Raw genomic sequence first — 21,717 nt, 5'->3', positions numbered from 1 at the left:
TATTCGACGGGAGTTTTGAGATGGCGCTACAGCGTTGCGCCCCGACTGCTTTTGCCCGGAGATCGTGACATCACCATCGTGCACAGCGCCCTGGTAGCGCACTGGACTGAAAATACCAGACCACTGCAAGAGGAGTGCATTGGGTGGCCGGCCACTTCAAGGACGATGCTTAAAGGCGAGGTGGCTGAGGTAAGTAAAAAAAAAAAACTTGCCTTCTCTCCTGCAGCTTTTTTCGCAGGCTCCTGCCAGTGATCGATCAGCCTGGCACTCTGCTTGAGTGCCGGGTTGATTGTGGCTGCTGTCGTTGAGAAGGTAAGTTTGCTTTTCTTTGCAGAGCCTGCAGCGATGGCCCTTCCCTTTAAGGAAGGGAAGCAGCCTTTCAACGCGGTAGCACTGCATGGCCCAGTGTGCAGCGCTGTTGAAGTCACCGCCCCACCTGCTGCCCATTGCGCTCCAGGAAGGAAGTGGAGCGTTTGATTTAGCGATTTTTTTTTAAAGTTTGAAATAATTAGCGCTTTTTCAAACTTTTTAAAGTTTACGCCCCAAACGGGGCGATACCCAATTTCACTCCCTTAATGTACAGTATGTTTTTGAATAAACTGTATATAGAAGAAATAGAAGTCGTTAAATAATTTTTAAAAACATTTTCAATTGGATTATTATTTTCTATTGAAATGTAATGGATGATAGTAATTTTTAATGGTTCTTTAGTACTTACAGATTATTTACTGCTAAAATAATTAGATTTATTTCCCAGCTTTACATCATCTATATCTCAACTATAAGGACTCGAGTTTTAATCAGTTGTAAGCTTCTAGCTTAGACATTGACTAATGTTAAGTAAACAGGGCCAGAATGATGGAGACCTAAGATTTATAACTGCTGCAGCACTGCATGCAAATCCTTATACCAAAGCCCAAGGATCCAATTTGTATTGTATTGGTTTTCTGTCTGAGGCTGGATGCTTTATCCTGCTCCATTGTACAGACTGTTTATTTACCTGACAGTAAAGGCAGTAAATCCGTCATCTTCTACAATCAGCAAGGAGTACAATATAATATTTGCTGTCCATTGATGATTAATTTGTTTATTCAACTAGCTGAAAAATGACTGTGGTGCACACAATCCTGGTAACTGCATAAACCTCCTTCTGAATTATGTGGATATGACCAATGTACGAGTACGATAGTTTGTTTCATCAGTCCTACTGTTTGCAATGATCTTTTCAATCAACTTGAATTTACAAACTCTTAAAGTGAACAGTTCACTAGTCAAGGTTGTGTCATTTATATTTGGGGTTAGCATTAATTTTACAAAACACTAAACATAAATTGTGCTGTCAGTACAGAAATTGCCTTCGAGCTATACCCTAATACTGGATGGTTGGTTTGTCTGACATATATTTGACCTTCTGAAAGGTACATATAGTGCTACTCTGGGCTGCTGCTCAGCTGTAGTTGAGCCGGGATCCAGTGCTGTACAGAATTGAGCCTGACAGAAAGTAAGCGGACCAATAAATTAAACTGTCTGAATCTTACACCTGCTTTACTCACTTAACTGACTAGTAAATAAATGTTGCTCTTCTTGGACAGATTCATGCCAAATAGTCAACACTTTCATGAGCTAAGCAATGCAGGGAATGTGTAATGAAATTATTTTCCCACTGTATATATTAGGAGGATTTCAGGTTTGTATTTTGTAATCCCTGCATGCCGTGATATTGAACACTTTACTTACGGGATGTAAAGTATTGGTATAGATTTAGTAATTGGGTAAAGTAAAAATCACTCTCATAATACTATAATTATATCTTCAACAAAGGGGATGGAACTGCTGTTATGAAAAATTGTTGGATGACCAGTTAGGCATTGTAATTTACAGGTTCAGCAGCAACATAGCATGGGAATGGTCCTTAAAAACTTGGTTTAGGAGGTGCAATATCTAACCAGAGAAGCTTTATTATGGAAATATTTGCCCCTTTGGCTAAAAAGAAAATGTTTTATCCACTCCAGGGACTTAACATCCCTAATGGGATGGTCAATTGCACTTCAAAAAAAGCAGGCCTCTAGTTTCTCCTTCCTCTTCTACCACCCACAGTAGCTCTGTTTCTGCTTCTTTCAATGGTGGGCTTAAATGAAGTAATGTTTTAGAGAATTACATAAGATGCTTAAGTGAGGGCTGAAAGAGGGTTGTGGACTTCACCTTCGGGTTCCTCTCATTCAGGGGAATTGTTTCCTTATGGCAATTTTTAGGTTGTTCACACAAGGGAGCTTTGGAACTGTGAATTACAGGAGTAGCTGCTAACTGAAACTACAGAAACAATTCTGTCACAGAAGTATTTCTGTTACTTTGTTGTTTTTAACATTTTTGAAAAGGGGTACTTTTGTCCTTCTTGGAGATTAGGGATTTGAACTTAATTAAAAATGGTTCTCTCATACAGTTCATTCAGGTGATACAGTATAGCCAATAGTGGATCTAACCATACATAAAGAAAGACATTGAATTTAACTAGCACCCTTCACAACCTCAGGATGTCCCAAAGCACTTTATATCCAGTGAAGTACTTTTGAAATGTTTTAATGAAGGAAACGCAGCAGCCAATTTCTGCATAGCAAGGTCCCACAAACAACAATGTGATAATGAGCAGATTATCTGTTTTATTAGTGATGTCGGTTGAAGGATAAGTATTGGCCAGCACACGGCAGAGAACTCCCCTGCTGTTTGAAATAGTGCCATGGGATCTTTGAAGTCCTCCTGAGACGGGGCCTCGGTTTAACATCTCGTCAGAAAGAATTGCTAATATGGACTTGATGAGAACCCAGGGTTTTTAATAAGTGTATGTCAGTAGAAGCAACCTTTAATGAGGCAAAAACTACAGATTTTTTCTTTCCTGAACATAGAAACATAGAAAATAGGTGCAGGAGTAGGCCATTCGACCCTTCGAGCCTGCACCACCATTCAATATGATCATGGCTGATCATTCACCTCAGTACCCCTTTCCTGCTTTCTCTCCATACCCCTTGATCCCTTTAGCCGTAAGGGCCACATCTAACTCCCTCTTGAATATATCCAATGAACTGGCATCAATGACTCTGCGGCAGGGAATTCCACAGGTTAACAACGCTCTGAGTGAAGAAGTTTCTCCTCATCTCAGTCCTAAATGGTCTACCCCTTATCTTTAGACTGTGTCCCCTGGTTCTGGACTTCCCCAACATCGGGAACATTCTTCCCACATCTAACCTGTCCCGTCCCGTCAGAATCTTATACGTTTCTATGAGATTCCCTCTCCTCCTTCTAAACTCCAGTGTATAAAGGCCCAGTTGATTCAGTCTCTCCTCATATGTCAGTCCAGCCATCCCTGGAATCAGTCTGGTGAACCTTCGCTGCACTCCCTCAATAGCAAGAATGTCCTTCCTCAGATTAGGAGACCAAAACTGAATGCAATATTCCAGGTGAGGCCTCACCAAGGCCCTGTACAATTGCAGTAAGACCTCCCTGCTCCTATACTCAAATCCCCCAGCTATGAAGGCCAACATGCCATTTTCTGCCTTCACCGCCTGCTGTACCTGCATGCCAACTTTCAATGACTGATGAACCATGACACCCAGGTCTCATTGCACCTCCCCTTTTCCTAATCTGCCGCCATTCAGATAATATTCTGCCTTCGTGTTTTTGCCATCAAAGTGGATAACCTCACATTTATCCACATTATACTGCATCTGCCATACATTTGCCCACTCTCCTAACTCCAAATCACCCTGCAGCCTCTTAGCATCCTCCTCACAGCTCACACTGCCACCCAGTTTAGTGTCATTTGCAAACTTGGAGATATTACCCTCAATTCCTTCATCCAAATCATTAATGTATATTGTGAAGAGCTGGGGGTCCCAGCACTGAGTCCTGCGGTACTCCACTAGTTACTGCCTCCCAATTCCGAAAAGGACCCGTTTATCCCGACTCTGCTTCCTGCCTGCCAACCAATTCTCTATCCACGCCAGTACATTACCCCCAATACCATGTGCCTTGATCTTGTACATCAATCTCTTATGCGGTACCTTGTCAAAGGACTTTTGAAAGTCCAAATGCACCACATCCACTGGTTCTCCCTTGTCCACTCTACCAGTTACATCCTCAAAAAACTCCAGAAGATTGGTCAAGCATGATTTCCCTTTCATAAATCCATGCTGACTTGGACCGATCCTGTCACCTCGTTCCAAATGCGCTGCTATTTCATCCTTAATAAGAGATTCCAACATTTTCCCCACTACTGATGTCAGGCTAACCGGTCTATAATTACGTGTTTTCTCTCCCTCCTTTTTTAAAAAGTGGTGTTACATTAGCTACCCTCCAGTCCAAAGGAACTGATCCAGAGTCGATAGATTGTTGGAAAATGATTACCAATGCATCCACTATTTCTAGGGCCACCTCCTTAAGTACTCTGGGATGCAGACAGTCAGGCCTGGGGATTTATCGGCCTTCAATCCCATCAATTTCCCTAACATAATTTCCCGCCTAATAAGGATATCCTTCAGTTCCTCCTTCTCACTAGACCCTCGGTCCCCTAGTATATCCGGAAGGTCATTTGTGTCTTCCTTCGTGAAGACAGAAGCAAAGTATTTGTTCAATTGGTCTGCCATTTCTTTGTTCCCCATTATTAATTCACCTGAGTCCGACTGCATGGGGACCTACATTTCTTTTCACCAATCTTTTTCTCTTCACATATCTATAGAAGCTTTTGCAGTCAGTTTTTATGTTCCTGGCAAGCTTCCTCTCATACTCTATTTCCCCCCTCCTAATTAAACCCTTTGTCCTCCTCTGCTGAATTCTAAATTTCTCCCAGTCCTTAAGTTTTCTACTTTTTCTGGCCAATTTATATGCTTCTTCCTTGGATCTAACGCTATCCTTAATTTCCCTTGTTAGCCATAGCTGAGCCACCTTCCCTGTTTTATTTTTACTCCAGATAGGGATGCACAACTGTTGAAGTTCATCCATGTGATCTATAAATGTTTGTCATTGCCTATCCACCATCAATCCTTTAAGTATCATTTGCCAGTCTATTCTAGCCAATTCACGCCTCATGCCATCGAAGTTAGCTTTCCTTAAGTTTAGGACCCTAGTTTCTGAATTAACTGTGTCACACTTAATCTTAAAGAATTCTACCACATTATGGTCACTCTTCCCCAAGGGGCCTCGCACAACAAGATTGCTAATTAGTCCCTTCTCATTACACATCACCCAGTCTAGGATGGCCAGCTCTCTAGTTGGTTCCTCCACATATTGGTCAAGAAAACCATCCCTAATACACTCCAGGAAATCCTCCTCTACCGCATTGCTACCAGTTTGGTTAACACAATCTATATGTAAATTAAAGTCGCCCATGATAACTGCTATACCTTTATTGCACACATCCCTTATTTCTTGTTTTATGCTTTCCCCAACCTCACTACTATTGTTTGGTGGCCTGTACACAACTCCCACCTTTGGGAGTTTCTGCCCTTTGGTATTCTGCAGGTAACCAATAAGGGAATTGAGGGTTACGGGGAGCGGGCGGGTAAGTGGAGCTGAATCCACAGCCAGATCAGCCATGATCTTGTTGAATGGCGGAGCAGGCTCGAGGGGCTAGATGGCCTACTCCTGTTCCTAATTCTCATGTTCTTATGTCTCCCTTTTATTTCCCTCTGCGTCCCGGCATAGGTTCCCATCCCCCTGCCATATTAGCTTAACTCATCCCCAACAGCACTAGCAAACACTCCCCCTAGGACATTGGTTCCAGTCCTGTCCAGGTGTAGACCATCCGGTTTGTACTGGTCCCACCTCTCCCAGAACCGGTTCCAATGCCCCAGGAATTTGAATCGCTCTCTTCTGCACCATTCCTCAAGCCACGTATTCATCTGAGCTATCCTGCGATTCCTACTTTGACTAGCACGTGGCACTGGTAGCAATCCTGAGATTACTATTGGATAGTTTTGAAGGCTTTGGAGTCTGTACAGAAGAGATTTACGAAATGGTTCCAAAAATGAGGGATTACATGGATAGACTGGAGAAGCTGAGATTGTTCTCCTTAGAGCAGAGAAGGCTAAGAGGAGATTTAATAGAGGTATTTAAAATCATGAAGGATAGAGTAAATAAGAAATAAAGATAATCTGTTTTCAATGGCTGAAGGGTCAATAACGAGAGGGCACAGATTTAAAGATCGGCAAAAGAACCAGAGGTGACATTAAGAAAAACCTTTTAACTCCCTCTCCCTCCTCGCCCTCCCTCCCCTCCCCTCTGGCTGATGAGGGTGGTGGCTACAGATTCAATAGTAGCCTTCAAAAGTGAAGTGGAGAAAAAATTATAGGAATATGGGGAAAGTGCAGGGGAGTGGGACTGATTGCTCTGCTCTTCAAAAGAGCCAGTGCAGATTCAATAGTTCGAATGGTCTTCTGTGCTGTACTATTCTATAATGCTATAATTTAAAATGATCACTAGCCCTTCGGTTAGAGCATTACTGTTAGTTGTAGTCTTGACTTACTCTTTTGGCATTGGGCTAGGGTAGTTGCCAAGTTTAACTTTCTAAAATAAAGCCTAACATCCATGTAGTTGTCTCAGAAGGCTATATAATACAAGAGTCTCTCCCTCAACTTCATTAGGTGCTTGTATATTAAAGAAAAATACATACAAGAATGAACTGAGCACAGACAATAACTATTGCAATTGCATTAGTATAGCTTTTGTTTTAACATTTAACAAGTGTTGGCCTGGAGTTACTGTTTTACTCTACAAGTTACTTTAACTTACATTTAACTAGTAGATTACCTGACTAGAAGGCCTCACAATTGTACAGGACAGGCTAGATGAATGAGCTATCCGACGTTTTTGTATGTCCATATGTATGTAGGATGTACTTTTATTAAAAAAAAAGAAACACTAAAATCACAAAAAATAAAGAAGTATACTAGCGTGTCAGTCTTGGCTCAGTGGTAAACACACTGACTTCTGAGTCAGAAGGATATGGGTTCAAGCCTCACTGAAGAGACATGAGCACATAACCTAGGCTGACACTCCAGTGCAGTAATGAGAGAATGCTTCGGGTGCTGTTTTTTGAATGAGACATTAAAGCTCTCAGGTGGGCATAAAAGATCTCATGGCACTATTCTGGTGTTTTGACCAACATTTATCCCTTAACCAACTCCACTAAAATAGATTATCTGATCATTCATTTAATTGCTGTTTGTGGGGCTTTACTACACATAAATTATGCTGATGTGCTTGCCTACATTACAACAGTGACTACACTTCAATGATACTTTATTGGATGTTAATCACACTCACCACCACTTTTGAGTACCCGTTAAAACAATTAGTCTCTCTCACCCTGGCCGTTCCCTCTGGTACAGCCCTGATCTTCGCTCCCTTAAGTCCAAGGGACACAGTATTGAATGGGTATGGCGGACAACTGGTTTTGCAATTCACCGCCAAATATGGCTGGATCATATAAAGTATTATCATCAGGTCCTGCTCTCATCCGCCAAAATCGCTCACTATTCCAGAATCATTTTGGAATGTAAAGATAAATTCCAGCTTCTCTTCTCCACTGCAAATCGCTTTTTTAAACCCCTCTTCCCAATCTCCACCTCACCTCTGATAATAAGTGTGAGGAGCTCCTGGACTATTTTGTCTCTAAGATTGAGACCATCCGTTTGACCGCCGAAGCCTCTACCCTTCCTTCCTCTAGCCCATCGCGCCAAACTTCCTTTAAGGATTTCCCCCCTGCCCTAGCCCTGACCTCATCTCTTTCTCCAGCTTCCCTCTGATCTCCCCTCATGATTTTTCCGAGCTCATCCTGTCTGAGATCTACTTCCTGCTCCCTTGACCCTATTCCCACCAAAGTGCTGACCACCCAACTTCCTTTTCTGGTTCCCGTTAACTGACATTGTTAACGGTTCTCTCTCCTCAGGTATTGTCCCCCTCTCCCTCAAATCTGCCGTCATCACCCCCCTCCTCAAAAAAACAATCCCCGCCCCATCTCCAATCTCCCTTTCCGCTCCAGACTCCTTGAACGTTTTGTTGCCTCCCAGATTCATGCCCATCTTCCCAGCATTTCCGTGTTTGAATCCCTCCAATCCAGTTTCCGCACCTGCCACTGTACCGAAACAGCTCTCATCAAAGTCAGAAGTGACATCCTTTGTGACTGTGACAAAAGCAAACTGTCCCTCCTTGTCCTTCTTGGCTTGTCTGCAGCCTTTGACTTGGTTGATCACTCTATCCTCCTCCAACGCCTTTCCACCTCCAACGCCTTTCCACCATCGTCCAGTTGGGTGGGACTGCACTTGCCTGGATTCATTCTTATCTATTTAATCGTAGCCAGAGAATCACCTGCAACGGCTTCTCTTCCTGCCCCCACATTGTTACCTCTGGTGTCCCCCAAGGATCTATCTTTGGTCCCCTCCTATTTCACATCTACATGTTGCCCCTTGGTGACGTCATCCGAAAATACAGCGTCAGTTTCCACATGTCCGCTGATGACACCAAGCTCTACCTTACGACCACTTCTCTCGACCCCTCCTTGGTCTCTAAATTGTCAGACAGCTTGTCCAACATCCAGTTCTGGATGAGCAGAAATTTTCTCCAATTGAATACAGGGTAGACCGAAGCCATTGTTTTCGGTCCCCGCCACAAACTCCGTTCCCTAGCCACTGACTCCATCCCTCTCCCCCACTTCTGTCTGATGTTGAAACAAACTGTTCGCAACCTTGGTTTTATATTTGACCCTGAAATGAGCTTTCTGCTACATATCCGCAGCATAATTAAGACCGCCTATTTCCACCTCCGTAACATCGCCCGTCTCCACTCTTGCCATAGCTTATCCACTCTGAAGTCCTCATCTATGCCTTTGTTACCTCTAGACTTGACTATTCCAAAGCACTCCTGGCTGGCCTCCTACATTCTATCCTACGGAAACTAGAGGTGATCCAAAACTCGGATGCCCATGTCCTAACTCGCACCAAGTCCTGCTCACCCATCACCCCTGTGCTCGTTGACCTACATTGGCTTCTGGTTAAGCAACACCGTGATTTCAAAGTTCTCATCCTTATTTTCAAATCCCTTCATAGCCTCATCCTTCCCTATCTCTGTAATCTCCTCCAGCCCCACAACCCGCCAAGATGTCTGCCCTCATCTAATTCTGCCCTCATGAGCATCCCTGATTATATCGCTCAACCATTGGTGGCCGTGCCTTCTGTTGCCTAGGGCCCAGACTCTGGAACTCCCTCCCTAAACCTCTCCATCTCTCTACCTCTCTTTCCTCCTTCAAGATGCTCCTTAAAACCTACCTCTTTGACCAAGCTTTTGGTCATCTGAGTTAATTTCTACTTATGCAGCTCGGTGTTAATTTTTTTCTTTATCTCAATACTCCTGTGAAGTGTCTTGGGACATTTCACTAAGGTTAAGGGCACTATATAAATACTAGTTATTGTTGTTAAGCTATTTAGGATGTCCTGAGGTTGTGAAAGGTTGCAATATAAATGCAAGTTTGTTCTTCACTTGTTTTGTAATGTGGTAAATGCAAATAACTACAGACATGTAAATATTCAGATCATTTCTTGAATAAATTAGAAATGTTATCAAATTATGAATAATTCAGAAGTTTATGTTGTGCTTAAGAAACTGGTTATAGTACAGTGGTTTTATATTAAAGAATCGAGGTTTACCGCGATGAGGTAAAGTTTATGCTGAGTTTAACATAACGTAAAGGCAGCAAGTTGCTTTGAAGTCAATATGAAGTGATCATTTTACATTCAGAACATGCACTTAAAATCAAAGCCTGAAACAATAATTTGCACAGGAAGAGGCATTTTTACATCTTTTTTGTTCACCTTTACTGTTTTTACTCTTAACAATTGAAATGCGTTTTCAACAGCACTGTGCAGTTGGAAAATACTCGAACAAACCCAGCGAGAGAGTGTAGACGATGTCACAAAGTTTAATGAGACACTAAGTGTAATTTTTATTTCATTTTGCAGTTGACTTTAAACCTCATGCAAGCATGGACACTGCTCACCATATGTTACTATTTGGATGCAGCATGCCAGCCACTAATGAGGATTACTGGTAATGATTTTAGCTTGTATTTCTAAAATGTTTAAAAAGTACTATATCATGAAGTTGTTTGCCGAATAATGAATCATGGTATAACACAAATTATACAGCGGAGTAATAATCCTGTGTTTTTTAAATTTCTCTGATGATGTTTGTTCTTTACAATCTATTTCTTATTTTGTGCATGTCTATAATGATAACATAATAATAAAGCACGCACAGTTTAATAAAATAATATCCAATGGAGTAAATAACCTAACTTAGTGGTGCTCAGATAATGCTATAAACTCTGAAAGTGAAGTGTAAGTTGTTTTAGAAATTTCAGGTGAAATCCCGGTTTAATTTATGGCCGGATTATTTTGTATCTGGAAATTGTAGTTACAAATCTTGCTACATGTTTAATTTACAGTTTGTTATTGATGATGCAGGAGTGATAATTCAGAATCTCAATGGGGAGGAATAATGTTCACATATATTGTCCTGCCATTACTGCTAATGTTTGAGAAAATTTGAATATATTTCAGGGAGGTATATATGTACTGGGATGCAATAAAGGATACTTTCGCAATTGTCAACAGTTGTGACCAATGCCTCCTGGCAAATCACAACTGTACGAATTTCCAAGACATTTTCATGAAGAACCAGCTTTGTAAATTGGAGGAAATCTTTGAGAACAGTGATGGTAGAAGCAGCCAGGTCCACAAAAATGTTGAAATCATCCCATCGCGTTTCTCTTCTCAGTCTCATCACAGATGCCAACCTATAAATGTCACGGAATCTAACAATGGCTTCAAGGTAGTTGACACAGCACTAAGAGGTGGCAAATCAATAACAATTGACAACTTAAAAATAACCCTCAATGTAACTCTGTGAGCCTTAATAAATCCATATTTATTACTTGGGAATCTGAGATTTTTACCAGTCTTTCATTAGTTGTTTTTTCTATGAAATTAAACCCCTTGATCTTGACTATGATTTGCTGAGACAGATCATTATACTGAAAATGTTGTGGGTTGTGAACTTGTCATAACTTTAGTAAGTACACCCAAAATTCCATCACAATGGGCCCAAATTTGGCCAGGAGTTGCTCCATTTTTTTTGGAGCAACTTGATTTTTCTGGAGTATCTTAAAAATCCTCATTCTGCACATTTAATTTCGCCAGTGTGAGTGAGTTAGTTAGGATTTTTTTTAGTTTCGTTTTTTTTTCCGAACGAGGGCGTTACCAGCCACCTACACCCGTTTTGGCCATTTAAGCCAGTTTGGACAGCTAATAGTTGCTCCAAATTAACAGGCCAGCGTATGTGGCCACTTGTGGCCGCACAGAAAACCCTTGCGGAGAGTTAAGAAATCAGCACAGGTAAGTACATTCTAAAGCACTAAACAAAGCACAAAAATAAAGCATTCAATAACAAATTAAAAAATACAAGGAAGCTGAGAGGTCCTGCACCTAGCACCAAGACTTACAAAGCACTAAACAAAACACAAGAAGTAATAAGCAATTAATTAACACACAAAAAATAGAAGGAACCCTGCACCTGAAGTACCAAGACCAAAGTAATAAGCAATCAATCAATAACAAATAAAAAACAAAGTAACCTTGTCCAAACTACTCCGACACAGTCCCATTCAGTACCTTCAATAGCATTCTTTTGCTGGCTCCTACTTTATTCTAACCAATGGCATATAAATACTCAGCACAGTGTATAGACCAAGTGCAGTGTACTTACTCCATTGTGTGGCCTTGTGAACATTGCCAGCATGATTTGTCTCAATGCTTCCCATTTGTTTCAGACATTGGACACTTAACCTAACCCAATCTACTACTTCTAAACCGATTCCCTTGTGGAAAGCATCAGCATACTAACCAGCTGCAGGATTTCACTGACAACCTGCTGGGGTTCTAGTTCTCTCAGACCTCCTTTTACTGGTGTGGCTGGATAAGGCAGTGGGCTGCAGATGAGGGAGCCCATTCGGCCAGGGATAGGGGCGGCACGCTTCGGCCCCTCCCACACAGCCTGCAGAGCACACTCACAGATTCTGGGGGCGAGGAGCTACTGCGCATGCGTGCACACTCTAGCGCGCATGTGCAGAGGTCCCGGCACTATTTTCAGCCCAAAAATTTTTGCCGCCCTTGGAGTTCTACAAAAGCGCCGCATCTCTGGTGAGTGCACTCGAAATCTGCACTGGCCAAATTTGGGCCCTTCTAGTGGAGAACAAAACTGAAATACATAAAAATGCATTTTTTCAGTGACAAATTTAGAAACTTTTAAAGCACACTGCAAAAACAAGATTTATTTCTGGGGAGGTCTCGGTGCATTCCTTTCCTCAGGTACACCTTTATGATGCTTTTTTCCAGCATTTTGGACTCTGCTATAATTCTGCCTTCTGAGCCAAAAATAATTTATTCTGGAAAGGTTATAGATGTTTTAAATTTTAAATTATAGTTGTTACAAGTTACAATTGATTGTTTCCTGTAGCATCAGAAGGTAATATCTAATGAGTATAACAAGCAGACATGTGTTTATGCATGTACAGCACTGGAATGTTGAATGAATGTAAATAATAAGTGGTCTTGGATCTCTCACACATCAGAGGAAAGCATAAGAACATAAGAAATAGGAGCAGTAGTAGGCCAATTGGCCCTTCGAGCCTGCTCTGCCATTTAGCAAGATCTTGGCTGATGTACTTTAACTCTATCTCCCTGCACTATTCCCATATCCCTTAATTCCCTTAGCTCCCAAACATTTATCGACCTCTCTTGAATATACTCAATGACTGAGCATCCATAACACTCTGGGGTAGAGAATTCCAAAGATTCACAACCCTTTGAGTGAAAACATTTCTCCTCATCTCAGTCCTAAATGGCCGACCCCTTATTCTTAGACTGTGACCCTGTGTTCTCGATTCCCCAGCCAGGGGAAACATTTTCTCAGCATTAAACCTGTCAAGCCCTTTAACAATTTTATATGTTTCAATTAGATCACCTCTCATTCTTCTAAACTCTTGGGAATATAGGTCTAGTGTACTCAATCTCTCCTCATAGGGCAATCCCCTCATCCCAGGAACCAGCCTAGTGAACCTTTGGTGCACTCCCTCTCAGGCAAGTATGTCTTTCCTTGGGTAAGGAGACCAGAACTGTACACAGTACTCCAGGTGTGGCCTCACCAATGCCCTGTATAATTGTTGTAAGACTCTTTACTCTTGTACTCTAAGCCTTTTGTAACAAAAGCCAACATACCATTTGCTTTCCTAATTGCTTGCTGTACTTGCATGTTAACTTTCTGTGAATCATGTACAAGGACACCCAGGTCCATCTGAATGAAAATATTTCCCAGTCTCTCACCATTCAAAAAAATATTCCGCTTTTTTATTTTTCCTACCATAGTGAATAACTTCACACTTCCCCACATTGTATTCCATTTGTCATGTTCTTGCCCACTTGATCAACTTGCTTCTTTGCATCCTCCTCACAGCTTACTTTCCCACCTAACTTTGTATCATCAGCAAATTTGGATACGTTACTCATTCCCTTCATCTCAGTCATTAATATAGATTGTAAATAGCTGACGCCCAAGCACCCCGCTAGTTACAGCCTGCCAACCTGAAATACTCCCGTTGTTCCTACTCTCTTTTCTGTCCATTAATTAATCCTCACTCCATGCTAATATATTACGCCCAATACCATGAGTCCTAATTTTATATAATAACCTCTTGTGTGGCACCTTAGAGTGCTTTTTGAAAATCCAAATACACTACATCTACTGGTTCCCCCTTATCTATCCTACTAGTTATATCTTCAAAAATCTCAAATATTTCCCTTTTATCAAACCATGTTGACTCTGCTTAATCATATTATGATTTTCTAAGTGCCCTGTTACCACATCCTAAATAATAGATTCTAGCATTTTGCCGAATACTGGTGTCAGTCTAACTGGCCTATAGTTCTCCGTTTTTTTCTATTCCTCCTTTATTAAATAGCAGGTTTATATTTGCTACCTTCCAATCCTTGGGGACTGTTCTAGAATCTAGGGAATTCTGGAAGATTAATGCCAATGCATCCACTATCTCTGCAGCTACCTCTTTAAAAACCCTAGGATGCAGGTTGTTGGGTCCAGGGGATTTATTACCACTTAGTCCCATTAATTTTCCCCGATGCCGTTTTTCGGCTCGGCTACCACCGTGGCTCCAGGGTGACCAAGGCTGGGAACTCAACATCCAGGGGTATTCAGCATTTAGGAAAGATAGACAGAAAGGAAAAGGAGGTGGCGTGGCGTTGCTGGTTAAAGAGGAAATCAATGCAATTGTAAGGAAGGACATTAGCCTGGATGATGTGGCATCGGTATGGGTGGAGCTGCAGAATTCTAAAGGGCAGAAAACGCGAGTGGGTGTTGTGTATAGACCACCAAATAGTAGTAGTGAGGTTGGGGACAGCATCAAACAAGAAATAATGGGAGTGTGCAATAAAGGTACAGCAGTAATCATGGGCGACTTTAATCTACATATTGATTGGGCTAACCTAACTGGTAGCAATGCGGTGGAGGAGGATTTCTTGGAGTGTATTAGGGATGGTTTTCTAGACCAATATGTCGAGGAACCAACCAGGGAGCTGGCCATCCTGGACTGGGTGATGTGTAATGAGAAGGGACTAATTGGCAATCTTGTTGTGCGAGGCCCCTTGGGGAAAAGTGACCATAATATGGTAGAATTCCTTATTAAGATGGAGAGTGACAAAGTTAATTCGAAAACTAGGGTCCTGAATTTAAGGAACGGTAACTTTGACGGTATGAGGCGTGAATTGGCTAGAATAGACTGGCAGAGGATACTTAAAGAGTTGACGGTGGATAAGCAATGGCACACATTTAAAGATCACATGGATGAACTTCAGCAATTGTACATTCCTGTCTGGAGTAAAAATAAAACGGGGAAGGTGGCTCAACCATGGCTACCAAGGGAAATTAAGGATAGTGTTAAAACCAAGGAAGAGACATATAAATTGGCTAGAAAAAGCAACAGACCTGAGGACTGGGAGAAATTTAGAATTCAACAGAGGAGGACTAAGGGTTTAATTAAGAGGGGGAAAATAGAGTACGAGAGAAAACTTGCAGGGAACATAAAAACTGACTGCAAAAGCTTCTATAAATATGTGAAGAGGAAAAGATTAGTAAAGACAAACGTAGGTCCCTTGCAGTCGGATTCAGGTGAATTGATAATGGGGAACAAAGAAATGGCAGACCAATTGAACCAATACTTCGGTTCTGTCTTCACAAAGGAAGATACAAATAACCTTCTGAATGTACTAGGGGACAGTGGGTCTAGTGAGAAGGAGGAACTGAAAGATATCCTTATTAAGCGGGAAATTGTGTTAGGGAAATTGATAGGATTAAAGGTCGATAAATCCCCGGGGCCTGATAGTCTGCATTCCAGGGTACTTAAGGAAGTGGCCCCAGAAATAGTGGATGCATTGGTGATCATTTTCCAACAGTCTATCGACTCTGGATCAGTTCCTATGGTCTGGAGGGTAGCTAATGTAACACCACTTTTTTAAAAAAGGAGGGAGAGAGAAAACAGGGAATTATAGACTGGTTAGCCTGACATCAGTAGTGGGGAAAATGTTGGAATCAATCATTAAACATAGAAGCATAGAAAATAGGTGCAGGAGTAGGCCATTCGGCCCTTTGAGACTGCACCGCCATTCAATGAGTTCATGGCTGAACATGCAACTTCAGTACCCCATTCCTGCTTTCTCGCCATACCCCTTGATCCCCCTAATAGTAAGGACTACATCTAACTCCTTGAGTATATTTAGTGAATTGGCCTCAACAACTTTCTGTGGTAGAGAATTCCACAGGTTCACCACTCTCTGGGTGAAGAAGTTTCTCCGCATCTTGGTCCTAAATGGCTTACCCCTTATCCTTAGGCTGTGACCCCTGGTTCTGGACTTCCCCAACATTGGGAACATTCTTCCTGCATCTACACTGTCTAAACCCATCAGAATTTTAAACATTTCTATGAGATCCCCTCTCATTCTTCTGAACTCCAGTGACTATAAGCCCAGCTGATCCAGTCTTTCTTGATATGTCAGTCCCGCCATCCCGGGAATCAGTCTGGTGAACCTTCGCTGCACTCCCTCAATAGCAAGAATGTCCTTCCTCAAGTTAGGAGACCAAAACTGTACACAATACTCAAGGTGTGGCCTCACCAAGGCCCTGTACAACTGTAGTAACACCTCCCTGCTCCTGTACTCAAATCCCCTCGCTATGAAGGCCAACATGCCATTTGCTTTCTTAATCGCCTGCTGTACCTGCATGTCAACCTTCAATGACTGATGTACCATGACACCCAGGTCTCATTGCACCTCCCCTTTTCCTAATCTGTCACCATTCAGATAATAGTCTGTCTCTCTGTCTGTCTCAAGGATGAAATAGCAGCGCATTTGGAAAGCAGTGACAGGATCGGACAAAGTCAGCATGGATTTATGAAAGGGAAATCATGCTTGACGAATCTTCCAGAATTTTTTGAGGATGTAACGAGCAGAGTGGACAAGGGAGAACCAGTGGATTTGGTGTATTTGGACTTTCAAAAGGCTTTTGACAAGGTCCCGCACAAGAAATTGGTGTGCAAAATCAAAGCGTATGGTATTGGGGGTAATGTACTGGCATGGATAGAGAACTAGTTGGCAGGCAGGAAGCAGAGAGTTGGGATAAACGGGTCCTTTTCAAGATGGCAGGCAATGACTAGTGGGGTGCCGCCAGGGCTCAGTGCTGGGACCCCAGCTCTTTACAGTATACATTAACGATTTGGATGAAGGAATAGAGTATAATATCTCCCAAGTTTGCGGATGACACTAAACTGGGTGGCAGTGTGAGCTGTAAGGAGGACGTTAAGAGGCTGCAGGGTAACTTGGACAGATTAGGTGAGTGGGCAAATGCATGGCAGATGCAGTATAATGTAGATAAATGTGAGGTTATCTATTTTGGGGGCAAAAACATGAAGGCAGAATATTATCTGAATGGCGGCAGATTAGGAAAAGGGAAGGTGCAACGAGATCTGGGTGTCATGGTTCATCAGTCACTGAAAGTGGGCACGCAGGTACAGCAGGCGGTAAAGAGGGCAAATGGTATGTTGACCTTCATAGCTAGGGGATTTGAATATAAGAGCAGGGTGGTCTTAATGCAGCTGTACAGGGCCTTAGTGAGGCCTCACCTGGAATATTGTGTTCAGTTTTGGTCTCCTAGTCTGAGGAAGGATGTTCTTGCTATTGAGGGAGTGCAGCGAAGGTTCACCAGACTGATTCCAGGGATGGCTGGGCTGGCATATGAGGAGATACTGGATCAACTGGGCCTTTATAGACTGGAGTTTAGAAGGATGAGAGGGGATCTCATAGAAACATATACGATTCTGACGGGACTGGACAGATTAGATGCGGGAAGAATGTTCCCGATGTTGGGGAAGTCCAGAGCCAGGGGACATAGTCTTAGGATAAGGGGTAGGCCATTTAGGACTGAGATCAGGGGAAACTTCTTCACTCAGAGAGTTGTTAACCTGTGGAATTCGCTGCCGCAGAGAATTGTTGATGCCAGTTCATTGGATATATTCACGAGGGAGTTAAATATGGCTTTTGCGGTTGGGGGGATAAAGGGATATGGAGAGCAGGTGGGTGCTGAGGAAGTGATTAGCCATGATTTTGTTGAATGGCGGTGCAGGCTCAAAGGGCCGAATGGCCTACTCCTGCACCTAGTTTCTATGTTTCTAAACCCCGGGCTTCTTTTGAAGCTGCTGTATAGCCTAAGGGTTCTCATCCCTTTTATAAGTGGCTGGCAGTTCAGTTCGGCTTCCACCCCACCCAACCCCCGTGCTTCTTTTGAAGCAGAGCTCCGAGCCCCTGTGTCTGGGCGAGGGAGCGATACTGCTGGCCAATGCTCCGACCCTCAAGCCCGGTGAGGAGACGTTCGATGGCGGGGTGGTACTTTGAAAATAATCAAAAATTCAAGAATTGCATTAGATTTCCAAATTCTCCCTTTTGACTTTGAAAAAATTAAGATTTATGATGCATATTCTCTGCCGCCTTGTCTCCCTCCAAAACTTTGGCTAAAAACTGGCATCTTTCTGCGCTAATTTTGTAATCTGCGCTGCTTTTTCTTGTGCCCAGAAGGTTTTTTGGGACTGATCTTCAGAAAAATGTAAGTTGACCAAACTTGCTTAAATGTGGAAAACTGGCGCAGATATCAGGTTACGCCCCCTATGACGTAAAAAAATCATACCTAAGCGAATTATGCTTGCGCAGAAACTTTGGGGAAACTTGGTGATTTTAATTTACTCCAAAAAAAAAGGCACAGATAATTGGGGGAAATTGAGCCCGAAGTCTTTACTTACACTGATTTCTTTAAGTTCCTCATTCTCCCTAGATCCTTGAATTCCCCATTTCCGGAACATTTTTTGTGTCTTGTACCGGGAAGACAAATACAAAGTATTTGTTTAATGTTTGCTATTTCCTTATTGCCCATTATAATTTCTCCTGTCTCTGCCTCTAATGGACCCACTTTCACTTTCAGTAATCTCTTCCTATTTACATTCATATACAAATGTTTACAATCTGAGGGAGAAATTTGCGTCATTTGTGCCTACAGTTAGCACCCCTGTGGTGTCGATCTCAGATTTAAAATTATTAATTGAACTAGCATCTACTGCTTTTTGTGGGAAAGTGTTTCACACTTTTACTACTCTTTGTGTGAAGAAGTGTTTCCTAACTTCTCTCCTGAAAAGCCTGGTTCAGATTTTAAATTTGTGTCACCCACCATACAAGGTGTACAATAATAATCTCGTAAATAGCAGTCGACATGGAGGATATACTGTCTGACTAACTTCCTAAACTTTTTTGACAAATTGACATCCATAGTAAATTATGGCAAGTTCTTCATGTAGTACACCTAGACTTCTAAAAGACATTTGACAAAGTTTCATAGGAAAATCATCAGTTGAGCTCAAAGTTGTGGGGATTCAGAGTAAATCTTGGGAATGGGTAAGAAATTGGCTGAAGTCTAGAAAAAAATGGGTATTTGTTAGAGGAGGAATGTTGAGGTGGGGGAAGTGTTGAGTTGGTTGCCATAGAAATCAGTATTGGGACCACTGCTCTTTCTAAATTACATTAATGACATTGATTCAGAAAATCAAAGCAAATTGGCCAGATTTACTGATGACACTAAAGACGGATAAATCCCCTGGACCTGATGGCTTGCATCCTAGGGTCTTGAGAAGTAGCGGCAGGGATAGTGGATGCATTTTTAGTGGTTGTATTTTACCAAAATTCCCTGGATTCTGGGGAGGTCCCAGCAGATTGTAAAACTGCAAATTATTTAAAAAGGAGGCAGACAAAAAGCAGGAAACTATAGACCAGTTAACCTAACATCTGTGGTTGGGAAAATGTTGGAGTCCCTTATTAAAGAAGCAGTGGCAGGACATTTGGAAAAGCATAATTCGGTCAGGCAGAGTCGGCTTTGATTTATGAAGGGGAAGTCATGATTGACAAATTTGCTGGAATTCTTTGAGGATGTAATGAACAGGGTGGATAAAGGGGAACCAATGGATGTGGTGTATTTGGACTTCCAGAAGGTTTTTGACAAGGTGCCACATAAAAGAAGTGGCAAGCGACAGCCATGGGCAGCGTGGCGGCATACCACTGCAAGGTACAACGCGAGCTGGTGCAGGAGGGCGACGGCAGCGCAGAGAGATGCCATCAAGGTCCAGGTCGGTGATTGGAGCTTGGGCAGGTACAGCAGGAGCGGTGAGGTCGGGGCGAAGGAGCGGCGAGAGATTGTAGAGGGACGTGATCGGGGCCCAGGAGAGGCGTTGGCCCAGGGGCAACACGGGCCAGCCCACACTACGATATGTGTGCACACTAGGCCTGTGCAACAGAGCAGGTCTCCAGTCGTCTTGGTTAATCCTTGCCACTGGACCAAGACCTGGCTCTGTGAAGCCCGTGTGGTGGCTGGTGTACAATGGCCACCACACATTAAAAAAATCCACGCACAGGCATCTTCCACCCTACACTGTAGTTCAGGATCTGGAATATTAGGTCCTTCATTGAAACACCTGTGAACTCATCCTTTTTTGGCGTGGAAGCAAGTCATCCTTGTTTCGAGGGACTGCCTATGACGATGATATAAAAGGTTACTGCACAAGATAAAAGTTCATGGGGTCGGGAGTAATATATTAGCATGGATAGAGGATTGGCTAACTAACAGAAAACAGGGAGTCAGGATAAATGGGTCATTCTCGGGTGGAGTGCAGCAGGAATCAGTGCTGGGACCCCAACTATTTACAATCTAAATGAATGACTTGGAAGAAAGGACCAAGTTTTACGTAGTCAAGTTTGCTGATGATACAAAGATGGAAGGAAAAGCAATGTGTGAGGAGGAGACAGGCCAAGTGAGTGGGCAAATATTTGGCAGATGGAGTATAATGTTTGAAAGTGTGAGGTTATGCACTTTGGCAGAAAGAATCAAAGAGCAAGTTGTTATTTAAATGGAGAAAAATTGCAAAGTGCTGCAGTACAGTGGGACCTGGGGGTACTTGTGCATGAAACACAAAAGGATAGTATGCAGGTACAGCAAGTGATCATGAAGGCCAATGGAATCTTGGCCTTTACTGCAAAGGGGATAGAGTATAAAAGCAGGGAAGTCTTGCTACAATTCTACAGGGTATTGGTGAGGCCACACCTGGAATACTGCATGCAGTTTTGGTTTCCATATTTACGAAAGGATATACTTGCTTTGGAGGCAATTCAGAGAAGGTTCATTAAGTTGATTCTGGAGATGAGGGGGTTGACTTATGAGGAAAGGTTGAGTAGGTTGGGCCTCTGCTCATTGGAATTCAGAAGAATGAGAGGTGATCTTATCGAAACGTATAAGATTATGAGGGGACTTGACAAGGTGGATGCAGAGAGGATGTTTCCACTGATGGAGGAGACTGGAACTAGGGGGCATGATCTTAGAATAAGGGGCCACCCATTTAAAACTGAGACGAGGAGAAATTTTTTCTCTGCGGGTTGTAAATCTGCGGAATTCGCTGCCTCAGAGAGCTGTGGAAATTGGGACATTGAATAAATTTAAGACAGAGATAGACAGTTTCTTAACCGAAACGGGGATAAGGGGTTATGGGGAGCGGGCAGGGAAGTGGACCCGAGTCCATGATCGGATCAGCCATGATCGTATTAAATGGCGGAGCAGGCTCGAGGGGCCTTATGGCCTACTCGTGCTCCAATTTCTTATGTTCTAGAAGGGATAGTGCATCAGAAGAGGCAGCTAGGAAATTATAGACTGAGTTGGATAAAATATGGAAGTGGGCAGAACTGTGGCAAAAGAAATTTAATGCGGAGCAGTGGAAAATATTGCACATAGGAAAAAATAAACAACAAGACATTGAAATAGGTAAGAATGAAGTTGAAAGAGATCCAAGAGCCTTAGTGAACTCAACATGAAAGAAAAGAAGGAAACAACTTGCAGCTTTCACGTCCTCAGGATATCCTAAAGCTCTTCACAGCCAATGAACTGTTTTGTAGTGTAATTTGTTCCTGTAGCTATATTCTTGGATACATACCTTAATCTAAAACAGGAATGTCAAATGAACACATGAAGTGT

General features: G+C 42.5%; 1 protein-coding gene across 4 annotated transcripts in view; it reads left to right on the top strand.

The window, feature by feature from the left end:
• The window catches only part of pam (peptidylglycine alpha-amidating monooxygenase), a 398,693-nt gene that overhangs the window by 201,725 nt on the left and 175,251 nt on the right, over positions 1-21,717 (top strand). For all 4 annotated transcript variants that reach the window (XM_070884267.1, XM_070884245.1, XM_070884252.1 and 1 more), the window contains one exon: positions 10,005-10,092. In XM_070884267.1, the coding sequence (XP_070740368.1) occupies positions 10,005-10,092 (88 nt within the window). The remainder of the gene's footprint in view (positions 1-10,004; positions 10,093-21,717) is intronic.

The sequence above is a fragment of the Pristiophorus japonicus genome, chromosome 1 (genome assembly GCF_044704955.1).
Source record: "Pristiophorus japonicus isolate sPriJap1 chromosome 1, sPriJap1.hap1, whole genome shotgun sequence".
Taxonomy (NCBI): domain Eukaryota; kingdom Metazoa; phylum Chordata; class Chondrichthyes; family Pristiophoridae; genus Pristiophorus; species Pristiophorus japonicus.
This window is presented reverse-complemented; position numbering and strand designations above follow the sequence as displayed.